This window comes from Colius striatus, chromosome 7 (genome assembly GCF_028858725.1).
Source record: "Colius striatus isolate bColStr4 chromosome 7, bColStr4.1.hap1, whole genome shotgun sequence".
Lineage (NCBI taxonomy): Eukaryota > Metazoa > Chordata > Aves > Coliiformes > Coliidae > Colius > Colius striatus.
The window spans coordinates 9,737,003-9,750,508 of NC_084765.1; the positions used below are offsets into that span (position 1 = coordinate 9,737,003).

General features: G+C 42.1%; 1 protein-coding gene across 1 annotated transcript in view; it reads right to left on the bottom strand.

Moving 5' to 3' along the window:
* PARVA (parvin alpha) overlaps nucleotides 1-9,599 on the bottom strand; it is a 66,792-nt gene extending 57,193 nt beyond the window's left edge. The window contains exon 1 of the mRNA XM_061999743.1: nucleotides 9,325-9,599. Within this exon, the coding sequence (XP_061855727.1) occupies nucleotides 9,325-9,454 (130 nt within the window). The 5' untranslated portion in view covers nucleotides 9,455-9,599. The remainder of the gene's footprint in view (nucleotides 1-9,324) is intronic.
* Between the last annotated feature and the right edge of the window lie 3,907 nt (nucleotides 9,600-13,506).

Sequence of the window (13,506 nt, forward strand, 5' to 3'; positions counted from 1 at the left end):
TTGGTTTTCTCTGTCCTGAGCACACAGTCTTAGAGTTAGCTGCATAGTGGCCTAAGGATTCAAATACGGCTGTTGATCTGATTTTGCTTTTGGTCCAAGATATCTTTTGTTTGGAGTCTGGTCACCAAAGTGAGTAACTCATTGGCACACTCATTCACGCACACCCAAACCCAAGAGAGACAAGGGTATTCAAACCAACTAATGTTAGCTGTTAGTAAGTATTAGCACACCAAACAGACAATATATGACGACACAAGGCTCCAAGTGCTTTGCTACTCAGTGCTGTGAGTACAGCTACACACTCAAAGAGGCACAGAAACTACTAGGATCTGGAGAAGGCACAAGGAGTAAACTAAGTTTTCAGCCCCACCCTTGCTGTGCATTTGGAAGAGCTGCAAGGCAAAATGTGAAGCACTGCAAATATCCTGTCTTCCAGCTCATTCTCTCACCCAAAATGGTGTCACTGCTTCCAGCACAGCACTGACTGCACCTAGTGTAGTATCAACTATCTTTTCAAGGGTTATCTCTTTTTACTTTTGCCTGTGGTTTAGCTAAGAAAATAGCCTATCATTAGGGATGCAAGTCAACAGCACCATATATTTTAATAGGCACTGATGTAGGGAGGAAAAGGAAGAGGACTGAAGCAGCAGATGGAAAAGCAACAGTATTTTAGGTACACCTCAACCACTGCTTTTCAAGTTCCATTCTGAAAACAACTATGCCCCTACAACTGCTGATAACACTTTCAGCAACATCAGTACTTTGCTGAAAACGACTGTAGAACTCTGGATTAAGTTAACAGGATACACTTGATCTCCGATACAAAAGAACTGGACTGACCTTACCTTAATCTCATTGAGAAAGGCAGAAAGACCAGTATTAAACTATCTGATCTGCAAGGGAGAAAAGTAAGCATATATCCCAGAAATCCTGTTCAAGGGAGATTCACAGAAGCACAGAGCTGTACTTAAAAGGAAGCTGCCTTTAACCTGAGAGGTTTCAAAAGATGTAGAATCCCATGAGTAACCAAACCCAGTGAGAACTTTTCTCTTGGTCTTCTCCTACCTTGAGGGCAGATTCTTTAACTGCTAAGGGATACTCTTAACAGCAAGCTCATTTTACTGAAAATGCAAACTTAATACTCCATGGCTTCACTTGGTTTACATCTGACTTCACACTGAAAACTGGATGCATGTTTTTTATGAGTCTGATATCAGGGATAGCATATTTTTAATCTGGAGAGGTAAAGAAAAAAATTAACATTGAAATAATGGTACAACAGCATGAGCTGGTCTCTAGCTGTTTATTTTTTCTTCTTCCATGGCTCTGTACTGTAATTTAGAAGCACTGGAGGATCTTCAACCACTTGTTTAATGCTGATTTTACTTTGCCACTTTAATCTTTTTTACCTTTCATCTAGATAATTGCTATGCATCTAGCTAACTGCAGCAGATTCTGAAAAGAACTGACAGGAGTATGCTGCCACTATGCCTTCATCACAGCTGGCCAGTCAGAGGTATTAGTTTTGTGGGCCAGATCAGTCTTCCTTCCCTCTGTTGAGATCCTGAATCACCAGACACCTGAATTTTCAGATGATCTCCAGAGTTCCCTTGCAACCCTAACTATTCAGTAATTCTGCTACCCAAGCTTATCATTCTCTACAACTTCACAGTCCAGCTGGCAGCTTGTGGCCACCACCCCTTCCCCACAGATGGGAACAGCTGCTGTAGCAACAAGCACTGCCAAAACACCAAGCACCCTCATCTGTGTCTGCTCACAGCACCTTAAAGAGCTCAACAGTGACCACTGCAGTTGAAACAGCACAAGCAGCAGGGAGCAGCTGCTGCTGAAGAGAAGACAGGGAGGGATGGACATAGCCTTACTGGCAGACATCCTCCCTCTCCCTGCCCTCCAGCCCTGTCCCTCCTCCCAGCCAAGAAGCACCTCAAGAGAGCAGCTGCTTTCTGCAGCCAGACCCCTTGATCTGCTTCTCTGCTCTTCTGCGCAATCCCCCATCCTTTAACCTGTTCCATGCATGTTTAGTTTTATCCTGTATGAAACCTATAGGCTCAGGCAATGAAGAAACTGCTCGAATGGGAAAAAACACAGGAAATAAAAGGCATACTTCTGTGGCAGCTGACTTGCCCACATTATCTAAGGCTGCTTTTGGAAGCCAAACGTAAAGACAGAGTTCAGCGACTCTATGCCCACATGCAGGTAGTCAGAGAACAGAATTAATGGCTGTACTGCGTCAGAACAGCAGATCAAAGCCCCGGCTCCTGGCCCCTGGCAGAAATGCATTCTTAATGACACAAATGGGGAAAGGCAAGCCAACAAAATTTTTTACCCTGCTATAAGTTTCCTAAGAGCTGTGGATTTCATGATAGGTATTTAATGATATCTGAAATGTCTACACGGGACTACACGAGTCACATGTGGGCCATTGCAGATCTCCTTTTTTTCCCCCATCTAGAATCCAACCTGACCCACTTTTAACACCCCCCTCCCTTGCCAACATTTCTGGCACCCATAACGTCCTATAGCAGTAAGTTTCAGAACTTATGCATGCATAAGATAAAAAAATAAAGAAATCTCTGTCACTTCAGTTAGCTGAGAAGCCATGGGATGTATTTAAGATTTGGGGTGCTCTTGTGGGAACAGGCAGGAGAGCCTGGCCCTGTATCCTCTGCATACACATCCCCTACTGCATGGTGGGTCCTGTTGCCTCCATTGTGACACCACCATGGGGTCTTTTGCCTCCGCTCTGGCAGAGGTTGGCAGTGCTGTGCTTTGTGCTCAACACTACCAGTGCATTTCACATATCCTATCTTTTACAATGCTGTATGATCTAATCCCTTCTGATATGTTTGCACATGCTACGAAACAGTCACATAAAGGAGGCAATGATACACTCAGCTCTGTCATGACAGGATACCTGTGGAAATAGACTGGCAAAAATGCAGGCATCTGGGACTCATCTATTCCTACACATTTGATTGCTGTAGATGGAACACATGGACGACGCAGAATTGATCTGGGCCCTACATGAGTATTTGTTAAAATAATTACTTTTTTTAGAGTAAATTTAGGGTTATCTGGGACTTCTGAGATTCAAAAACACAAGCAATTTTTTCCTATCTTCCTCTGAATCAAACAGAGCCAAAGCCTATCTACAAACAAAACAAAAAAAAGCCTCCTGAAACCAAAAAAAAGAGAGAAAATGCTTTAGATAAAATTCCCAGTGAGATCACAAGTCCTAGAAAAAAAATGAAATGCCATAAATAATGTTAAAGTGCAGACTACAGGAGGGAAAAAAGCTAAGAAAATAGGCAAGATACACAGATAAAGAGCTCTAGGTTGCAAATTATTGCACACAGAGGCTCTTAGCACTGTTTTGTGAAAGCATAGTGCCTAACACAAGTAGGATTTGGCCCTTGATTTAGCCCCGTATAAACAATACTAGATGCTTAACAGCATCTTACAGATAACACTGATTAACTCCTGCTTATTACAGAGAAATACTGCTTGTAGAAGGAGGAGGCAGAGGCAGGAAAGCAAGAAACACACAGACCCAAAGCAGTTACTCTTTGACCTGCACAAACCCAGGGTCTGGCTTGACAAATGACAAACAGCTTCAAGTGTGTCAGAGCTGTCATTTACATATATGCCTGAGAGGTGCATCTGGAGGGCTCTTGTCATCACAGCATAAGCAACAGTTGGGTGTGTTCTGTCTACGCTGACAGAACCTTTTCAGAGTTTATTATCTTTCTCCCAAGCAATCCTTCAATGGTCAGAACACAGAGGCCTCCTCAGATATCCCCTGACAATTTGGATTTCAAAGGATGGAAATAAAACCCAATGCTCTCCTTTTGAATATTTTCTCTTCCTTTCATGCACTGCAGATATGCTCAGAAGGCTTACAGCAATGAAATGACAACAAAACAAGTGAGCCTTCCCTCAGTTTTTCTTTTCACTTCACATGTTCCTTACACATAACAGAAGTATTTTCTTTACCTAACAGAACTTGCTCCAAGATAATAACTATTTCAACAGATTTTGCTCAGTTATCAGCTACGCAGCCATTTATGATGCACCTGTGGCAACATACCACAGACATGACAATATATAACACTATATAGGGGAAAGGTTATAAACACATTTCAGTTGTTATACACTAAGAGTGGAGCTAAAGCACAGGATGTCAGACATCAAAACCAACTGTTCAGCTATTCTGATGGCACGAGAAAGCCTAGGGTCAGAGAATCACAGGGTGGAGGCTACTGATATTCTGCAGAAGAAGACAGAATTCAAAAGCAGTGATATGAGTGACAATTAAGCCTTTCCATGCTATTTCCTTTTCACAGAACTGGTAACATGCCTTCCTCAAAGAACTAGTATGAAATAAGCATGTAGTGGGCCATTTTCATCATTTACACTACATACTAACAAATATGATGGTATGGTGTATGTAATTTTTTCTTTCAGCTTTGTCTGCATTTTAAATACAGCATCAGGTTCACAGCAGTGGAAAAGAAAAAGCCTGCAAAGCATTTAAGCTAATCTACAATCTCTCACATGGGAAACAGACAAGCAAAACAAAAAGCTACTGACATGAGAAAATAGTCCTTTGCCCCAGTAGTGCATTACTCAAAAAGAAGTTGCACAAACAGATCCAAAGAAAATAATTCAAATATGTCAATTAAAATTTAGCAGAATACTTCTTGTATACCAAGAAATAAGTGTCTTTCATAGTAAAATGCCCATTGCCAGACCAAGGCATGATCTTGCTGTCAGCCTTGTACAACAAGGCATTGTAGCCTGCATTCTGGAAAAACAAAAACTTAATTTAAAATACTTGAAAAGCTCTCATCACCCTACACTTATTCTTATTTTCTGTTTTTATTCGTTCTAATTTCACATTATTCCATGAAATGCATGATGGCAGCAAAAGACTAAGAAATTTAAGGTTAATACTAAGAAATAGCAGAATCTACAATATTTTACACTGTTAACATACTCTTCCCTTAGACATACAGAGAGAATACGGCCTACTGTGACCTTGCATACCAAAATGAAATCAAAACAAGGCATACAAAGGAAAAGAAGAAATATTGTTAAGTGGAAGCTAGAAGAAAATTCATTCTTTCTCCTGCCCATCAACACCAAATAAACTAGGCAGAAGAGCTGTCAAATTACTGAAATTGATGTCATATCAATTGGAAAACTGACTGAGCCTGTACAATGAGCAGTAATTGCTCTCCACCAAATTCATGGGTCCAAGCTGTCTGTTTTCCATCTGCTCCTGTGCAATTTAAGCAATTCTGAACTTCACTCTCGGTTCCTGAATGTCACACATTTATTAGCATGTCTGGGGCCAATTCTTAGGATTCTCCACTAAGGTAAGCTATTAGGAGGAGTGAAATTTCTGTGTCTCTAATTGCAGGGCCAGGAAAATTCAAGGAGGACAATCACACATGACCTTACTGAACCCACCATCAAAAATTCATAACATAACAGAACACATCCCCCTGCATCTAAAAAAATAGGTCACTCTATTCTCTCCATACACTTGAATGAGGATATGTTTAATGCACAATATGGAGTACTATAAGGAGCTTACAGGAAAATTTAATTTGGGATTTTTTTTGTGAGTGTGACGAACTCTACCATGCATCTTAACTCCTGCTAGATAAGGACTGGGATCCTCTAGTAGCATATATGGGATTGCTTAGTCTTTGAATGCTTTTCAAGAATGAAAGGAATGGAATCTTACTATAAAATACAAAGAATTCTTGCATATGACAGTTCAGATGTAAACAGGTCATGAAATACTCTAGCATTCTCCCATCATTTCCTCATTAGATAAAAAGGTAATTTTAATTAATTCCAATCATATGTAATCATTTGCAGTCTTTGTTAACAGAACTTGTACACCATTTAAAGATGCGGGTGTTCATGCTCTTGCAGGAAAGACTATAAAGTACAATGCATTCATCCTTGAACTGATACTGTGAACAAAAATCAGGCTAAGACCCTATATGACAGACGACAACATGAGTAGATTTGAACTCCACATTTCCAATTTTATTAAATATTATCTAATATTTAATGATAACATTTTCCAGACTAATGTCTGTCTTAAGGTATGGTTAATCCCTGTTTACACCATGTGTGACACCTCAAGTTAACAGTATCACTGGTTCTTCTCTTTGTTTTGGTCAACAGTTTGTACTGTTAGAAAATCCATTTCACCTGTCTAGAACATTCTCATCTCTAGCATGGGTGAAATACTTACCATTGCCAACACCTTCCAAGTCCATAAGGAAAGCCTTGCTACATATTTTTAACATATTTATACATATAAATTATTGTTACTACAGAAATTCTATTTTATAAGTTGCCTTTGCTACATCTAAAACTACATGGACTTTACTGTATTCATAAACAATCTGCACTATTCTTCACTGCAATGTCACTTCAGATCCTAATAGATTTTCACGTGGTGGAATATTTTGGCTCTAGTTCTATTGTTGCAACATAAAAATATACCATTTTGACAGCACTCAAAATACCTATTGATAGCATAAACGTAAAACCACATGATCATGTATCATCTATAACAGTTAATTACAGATAGAATTAAAATGTAACCAGTATACTTCTGCAAGAAATAATGCCATTTTTGACAGCATAAAACCACTACTTCTTAGCCTTTGTGGTGAAATTCTGAAATAAATCAGAAAAATTCTGACCTCTGTGTAACAGCAGAACTCATACTAACTGAAAGACAGTTCAGTTGCTGCTTATTTACCAAAAGCACCCCAAGTCCCACTGACTTTCCTGACCTATCAGTAAACGGTAAGATGTGGATATGCTCCTGAGTTTTTGATTCCAGGTGTGGACCCTGAGCATGGTCTGGCTTAACACAGAGGGGCAAGCAGCAGAGGAACAAACAGATGTGTATGTGCATCATCCTCTTGGTAGTCTCTGAGGCTGCACAGGTTGCAAAAAAAGACCATAGTAGCTCTAGCCAGGTCTGTAACCCAGCTGAACAGAAGACTGGGACAACAAAGGCATCTTCTGTATAGTCTATGTTCATCTTGTTCTACTGCCCATACAGTAAAGACAATAATAATTTGGAATAATCACAACTGTTGCCTCATGAAGAAATATTGACACAGGTGAAATCCGGAACAGGGATTTACTCTACTGGAGTATTAAAATCACAACACATAAGATGAAGTAGGTAGAAGGGGAAAATAATAACCTATACAGAAGAAAATACAGCATTATTTATAAAGGGTTACCAACAGTTTATTGTTCTTAGAGACCCTACATGATTAGAGATGCTTCCACTAATGAAATGTGACAAATACATGCAGTCATAAGAAAGATGTTAAGGTGAATTTAACAAAATACTTTTTCTTCCATCAACAAATAACAAACTTCTCACAAAGTTAAAAAAAAAAATCTCAGAACCACTTATTTTTAAGTAGACTTTACAAGACTGAGAAACATAAAAGATAACAACAATTACGTTGTTCAAAAATTTCAAAAGGTTAAAATATCAGCATGATGAGATAATTAAATGACAGGAGGAGGCTTTAGTAAAAAAATTTAATACAGACATAAAAGAGAAGAAATGCAATTTCACAGAAATACCTTTTCATAAGATTACAAGATTTTAATAATAAAAGTAACTTGCCTCTAAGGGCTTGCTGGAGATTTGTAACTTGATAGCATTTGTCACTGTGGAAAATAGCACTATTTAATAGCAATGATAGACATCCTAAATCTGCTACAAATAGGCTAAATTAAAGACATCTAAACAAACTTACAATACACAACTTATCACAGAAGATTGTTGTTAGTTCAATACTGATAATATTCATAAATACTTTGTCACAAATAATATAACAAAGTGGGTAAAGTTTTCCATTATTTGCTATTTCATCAACTTCTGGGCCATTTAAAATGACCAGAAAAAAAACAAATATTCTGAGCACAATCATACAACACAACAAAGCAAGACAATCCATCTTAGATGTTACAGAATAAGGGGTTGTACTCGCCAAAGTTCTATCATCCTTGTTTACAGCAATGGTGCTACTCTGAAACACTGTGCTGATTTATACTCACATACACACCAGAAACAAGGGTTTGCTTAGTTTTAATACCCTTCTTTGCACTTGCAAGCAATTAAAGTTGCTTGAAAAACTGTTTTGATGCAACTGTTACTTTGGCTCTATTTGCATAGTATTTAAATTAACACCAGCTGTGAAAATGATGGGTGAGTAAGGTTAAATTCCAATTTGCTGTCTCATGGGATTTTACACAGGCAAATTCAGTAGGGGGTGGATATTAATTCACATGTATGGACAAAGAATCAGACTGTTGTACATGCTTGGTGCTCTTGAAAAGGTCCACTGTCGTGAGGCAAAGATTTTTTGCTTAGTACGAGAATACTCAAGCATTAAGACTCTAAGGAATGACTACTATTATAAACATTAGATCAGTCACGTGCATTACACTGGTTTCTCAGAGCAATGTGTATTGACCATGCTATACACCCATAAAAAACAACTTACTAGTCACCAAAGAGGATTTAAGCATTAAGTTTTCAGGTTTTTGACCAAAACTCAAAAGGCGAGTACTGAAGGGCCGCAAGCAGCGGCCGAGACACACGGCGCCCGCAACGTGGACAAGCCCCAGGCCCTCCCCAGCTGCGTCGAGCTGCAAAGTGCTCAGGGCCGCAGGCCTGGCAGGCCCGCAGGCCGCCGCGGCGCTTCACCCACTGCAGGGAAACGCTCCCTTTCGCTGGCAGTCCGTCCTGTCCTGCTCCTCTCGGAACTCGGCCCGCGGTACGAATCTGCGCAGCCCCACACACGAGGTAACGCTCGCCCTGCCCGAGCTCCGCGGTTCTCCCCTCCGGCCACCGCCCGGTCCGCGGTGCGGCGGGCCCGCCTCGGCCGCAGCTCGCAGCCCGTCCCGGCGCGGGGGGCCGCTGCAGGCGACGGAGCAGGGGGTGGGCTGTCTGCAGCCGACGCCCGCCCGCCTGCGTCTCCTCGCCGCGGGGCGCGGGCAGCGGCAGCGCTGAGGAGCGCCGCAGCCCCCGCGCGATCCCGGCACAACCGCGCTGACGGGCGGCGCGCTCCTCCCTCGCCGCCCGCCTGCCCACCCCACCCGACACGTCCTTCCCCAGTCAGCCCCTTCCTCCCGCTCCCCAGAGCCTTTTCCTCTTCCCCTGTCTCCTCCTCCTGCCCCCCCCCCCCCCCCCCCATTTTAAGGTAACTCCCAGGAAACGTGCAAACCTGTAATTTTTACCTTCTTTGGCTTTTTTCCTCCTCGCCAGCGTGCCGCCGAGCTTGCCCAGGAAGGAGTCATCTTTCTTTCTGGACGGGGGAGATTTAGGGGACTTAGGGGAAGAAGGAGACTTCTGAGGGGAGGTTGCCATGATGGCCCAGCCGCCGCAGGCGCTAGGGGATGGAGCAGACGGGTCCGAGGTCCCGATGCCGTGGGAGGCTGCTCCCAGCTCTGAACGGAAGCGGAATTATTTCAAGCATTTGAGGCAGCTCCTGCTCTGCTCTCCCGGCTCTCCCGCTCCTTCCCTCCCTCTCTCCCGCCCGCCCTCCCGCCCGCTCGGCGCCCGCCGGGGAGGGCCCGCGCCCCTCACACAGCTCCTGGCGCCGGCCCCCTCACCTTCAACAGCCCCCTCAGCCCAGTGGTCGCCCAATGACACATTCATTAGCCCAACAGCCTGCCCCCACCCCACCGCACGCCTGAGCCCTCTCCTCAGCCCAACGGCCACTGTAATGCCTGCCACTTCTGGCCTGCCACCTCTGCCCTCTCCTCAAAACAGTGGTCACGCAATGGCCTTCCCCCTCAGCCCAACCTGGGCCACCTCTACCAGCTCCCTTCAGAAGCTTCAGCCATGAGCTGAGGGTCCTCCTTTTACCTGCCCACAGGGCTTAGTCCATCGGGCTCAGGAAAAGGATATTGCTTGGGGAAAGCTGCAGCCCTGAGGTGGCATGAAGGCCATGGTGCCCTCTCAGCTGGGAAACCCACAGTTTTTAGGGGCTGGCTGTACGCTGAGGCATAGGACAGTGCCCTGCCCCATGGGCTACCCACATTTTTACTGCCTTACAGTGGAGGCAGTCACTAACTCCGTCAAGTTGGTCAAACACGCTAATGTAGGTGACCACATGCACAAGAGTGCTGGTTGACTTGGATACCAGGCTCAGCCAGCTCAACTCATAGTTATTCATAAGCAAAGGCTCTGGAAGGATCATGGGTTGCACCTACAGACAGATGTTTCTAGACCCTGTGGTCAGCACTAATAGAAAAGAACTAATGAAGTGAGAAAGTGACGCTAAATAGTTTCCTGCAATTTAAAGTCCAAGCCTACTACATACATTTCAGTCTTGAGCACATTTTGCAAAGCGGATTTTCTGCCTGTAGGTTTCAGCTACACCAGTGGCCAGAAGTGGTGGGCATTGTATCCACTTCTACTGAAGAAGCCAACTGTTGTAGTCAGACCAGTATAAAATCTAGTGGGAAAGAAAGATGACTTAACATGGTAGGCTGGCTATAGCAACCCTGCTTTGTTTTGCAGATGAGTAGTTTAAGAGAAGTATCTTTAAAGCAGATAAATTGCTGTGACTGGTTCAGGAGGCACCTAGGACTAGAACAGCATTAATGTCATCTGGATGCACTACTTTCACTTACCACTTAATCACTCGATTAACAATTCAGGCAAAAAGCCACGCACACTTCATGCAAATATCTAGCTATCCATTAGGCATAATAAGAGAAATGAAATTACCATGAGAATATCTCTAAATCGGCTAATAATTATTCTGTTTTTACAAGCTGGTAACATTGGTTAGCTAATGAGGGATAGACATAAATGTGTATTTGTTGCATGCAGTTAGTATATGCCCTGGAGAAAAACTTGATTCATCCATACTGCCATCAGTTAAAGCAAGAACGAGTCCAAGCCATTGGTACAACTTCTCCTTTCCTAATGTTTGCTCTCTGGTTCATAGCACCAGTTGTCTGTCGGGTCTGTTGTCTACAGAGCAGTCCAAAATTTACACATTATTCTCTTTTTTCAGAAGTGCTGCTCACATTTAGTGATTAGGAGATGAATAGTTTTGAATATATTTTAAGAACATAGTGAAAAACCTACTTCAAAAGAAGGGCAAATACATCAAGCTCTTTTTAATATGCCTGTGAATCTATGGCTTTTACTAACAGAGCAAAGACCAAGCTAAATTTCCATTTGGACCCAATTACTATCCATAGATGTCAATACAGGATTTTGCAGGCAGGGCAGAAGAGAGCGTTTTTGCTAACAGAAGTGTGCTTGCCTTTGTACCACTACATTTGTGTTAAAGACAAAAAAACCCCAACAAGCCAGATACCTCACAAACAGCAACTGGTGCTGGGTTGTGCATTACAGGAAAGTCAGAATTCAACATGTGTTTGCCAAGTCTCACACAAAATAGCTGAAAAGACCCAGCATATTTCTTTCCTGTTTCACTGCACTCAGCATAGGTAAATCAATGACAAATGCAATAGTACTTACTTAATAGCCTCATCAGCTATGGGTGTTTCACATTACGAGGAGAAAATAAATTGAAGTTAAACTCTGTCTGTTTAAAATCAACTTTATCAGACCTGGAAACTAAAATACTGTGTGCCTTAAATAATAGTACTAAAGCAATAGACAGGCTTAAGGTTTTTTTGCTTTCTTGAATTTATTTGCCCTTCTTGAGGTGTAACTTTATTGCAGTGTTTTTCCACTTATGATGTTTCTCTCTGAGGATAGTTACAACACTTTTTTCTCTGTATCTTAAATTTAGAACTACATATGCTACTTTTTTTTTTCTTTTGATCTGGAAATATATATGGACATATGACCTTAAATTAATATTGCCTTATAGATATGCACAAGGTCTAAGTTATGGCAGATATAGTAATGTTAATTTTAAATGCCTAGTTCTTATTTACACAGTATTTTTATAAAAGCTGCAGCAATAGAAATTCAATGGGGATTAGTTTGGCTAGGGTTTTGCTGTGCTTTATGTTTGGTAATTTAATACTTTTGTGGTCATGCCCCACGATCCCACACAACAGGACACTGTAGTGCACAAGCTGCTGTTCAGGTTGACTCTGCTGCATCTGGCATATAGAAATCTAGAGTAGACCATGAGAGCTCTCACCATGCCCCCTGTCAGCACCTTGTTCTTACAGATGAGCCAACTAGTTGCTAAAAGTAATTATATCCCGATCACATATATATAATTTTACCAGGCAATAAAAGAAGGCTAAACCACATACTTCAAATAATTCTTATTCACCTGCATATCTGTCCATGAACACCTGGGTTTTATTTCTTTTACTACGGGACTCAGAATGATCACAAAGTCTTACTTTCCCAATGAGGCAGAAGAGGCAGGATAAGGATAGTAAGAAAGAGCACTGCAGCAGCCAAGCTGGTTAAGGCTGTGCAATAAATTATTCATTTGTCTGAGTTTTCTCCTAACATTTTTCTCCTAGCTGTACCTCTGCTCTAGCCTTTGACCATTTGGTCATTTAAAGAATGGAAGTGGAATTTTCAAAAAATGCTCTATCAACCTACTGCTATTGCTGCAATTGCCTACAGTAACACCCTTCACTGACTTCAGGAAGAACAGAATGAGACCAAAGTCTACCCTTTTTATTTCTCATCTGCTTGCAGTCAGCCTTCTCCTGACCTGCCAATTCTGTGTGGTCTGGCTTGTTAACCTGTCTACCCCACCCTGACTAATAGTTAACAGCACATTAAAAGCCCTTGCTTAGAAAAGAAGTCACTTCCATACCAGGTTACTTTGTGGATGTTTAACATCCATCTCTTGATGGTATGTCAAAATACTTGCAGGTAAGAGCTCTGGCAGGACCTGGCACTCTTGCATGCGTCTGCAAGCAAGACCCGCTCCCTCAGGTGAAGTAAGGCTGTGGCTGACACTGGCACCCCTGGAGACTGGGAAGCATGAGCTGCCTCAGCCCTATAGTTTTTAAGTTCTCGAGGAAGCCCCACTTCTTCACATGGTTGCAGGCAGTGGCCACCTCCACACAGTTCTGCAACCTCTAGGCTGTGCAAGGTCAGGCTCAGATACAGTCATACCTGACTGGCATTTGTACATCCATGTCTCTTATTCCATATCCCTGTAAGATCATCCCAAAAGACTTTGCTGCACATTATTTCAGGCCACTTAAGACAGGCCTAGAGCTGACTGATCATCCCAATGTGTCTGCATTATTACAGTAGAAAGCATCAGTATAAGGGTAGAAGGGCTCCAAATTTTCATCACCAATGTTACCTAAAACTCACATTTGAGGATAAATTTGTTTCCAGTGCACAAGGTGAATTTAAGATTGAGCACATGCTTATGCTTGAATTTAAAACAGAGCTATGCTTTCTACTCAACTTCTAACTTCTTTGGGATAAGAATCTTCTCTTAA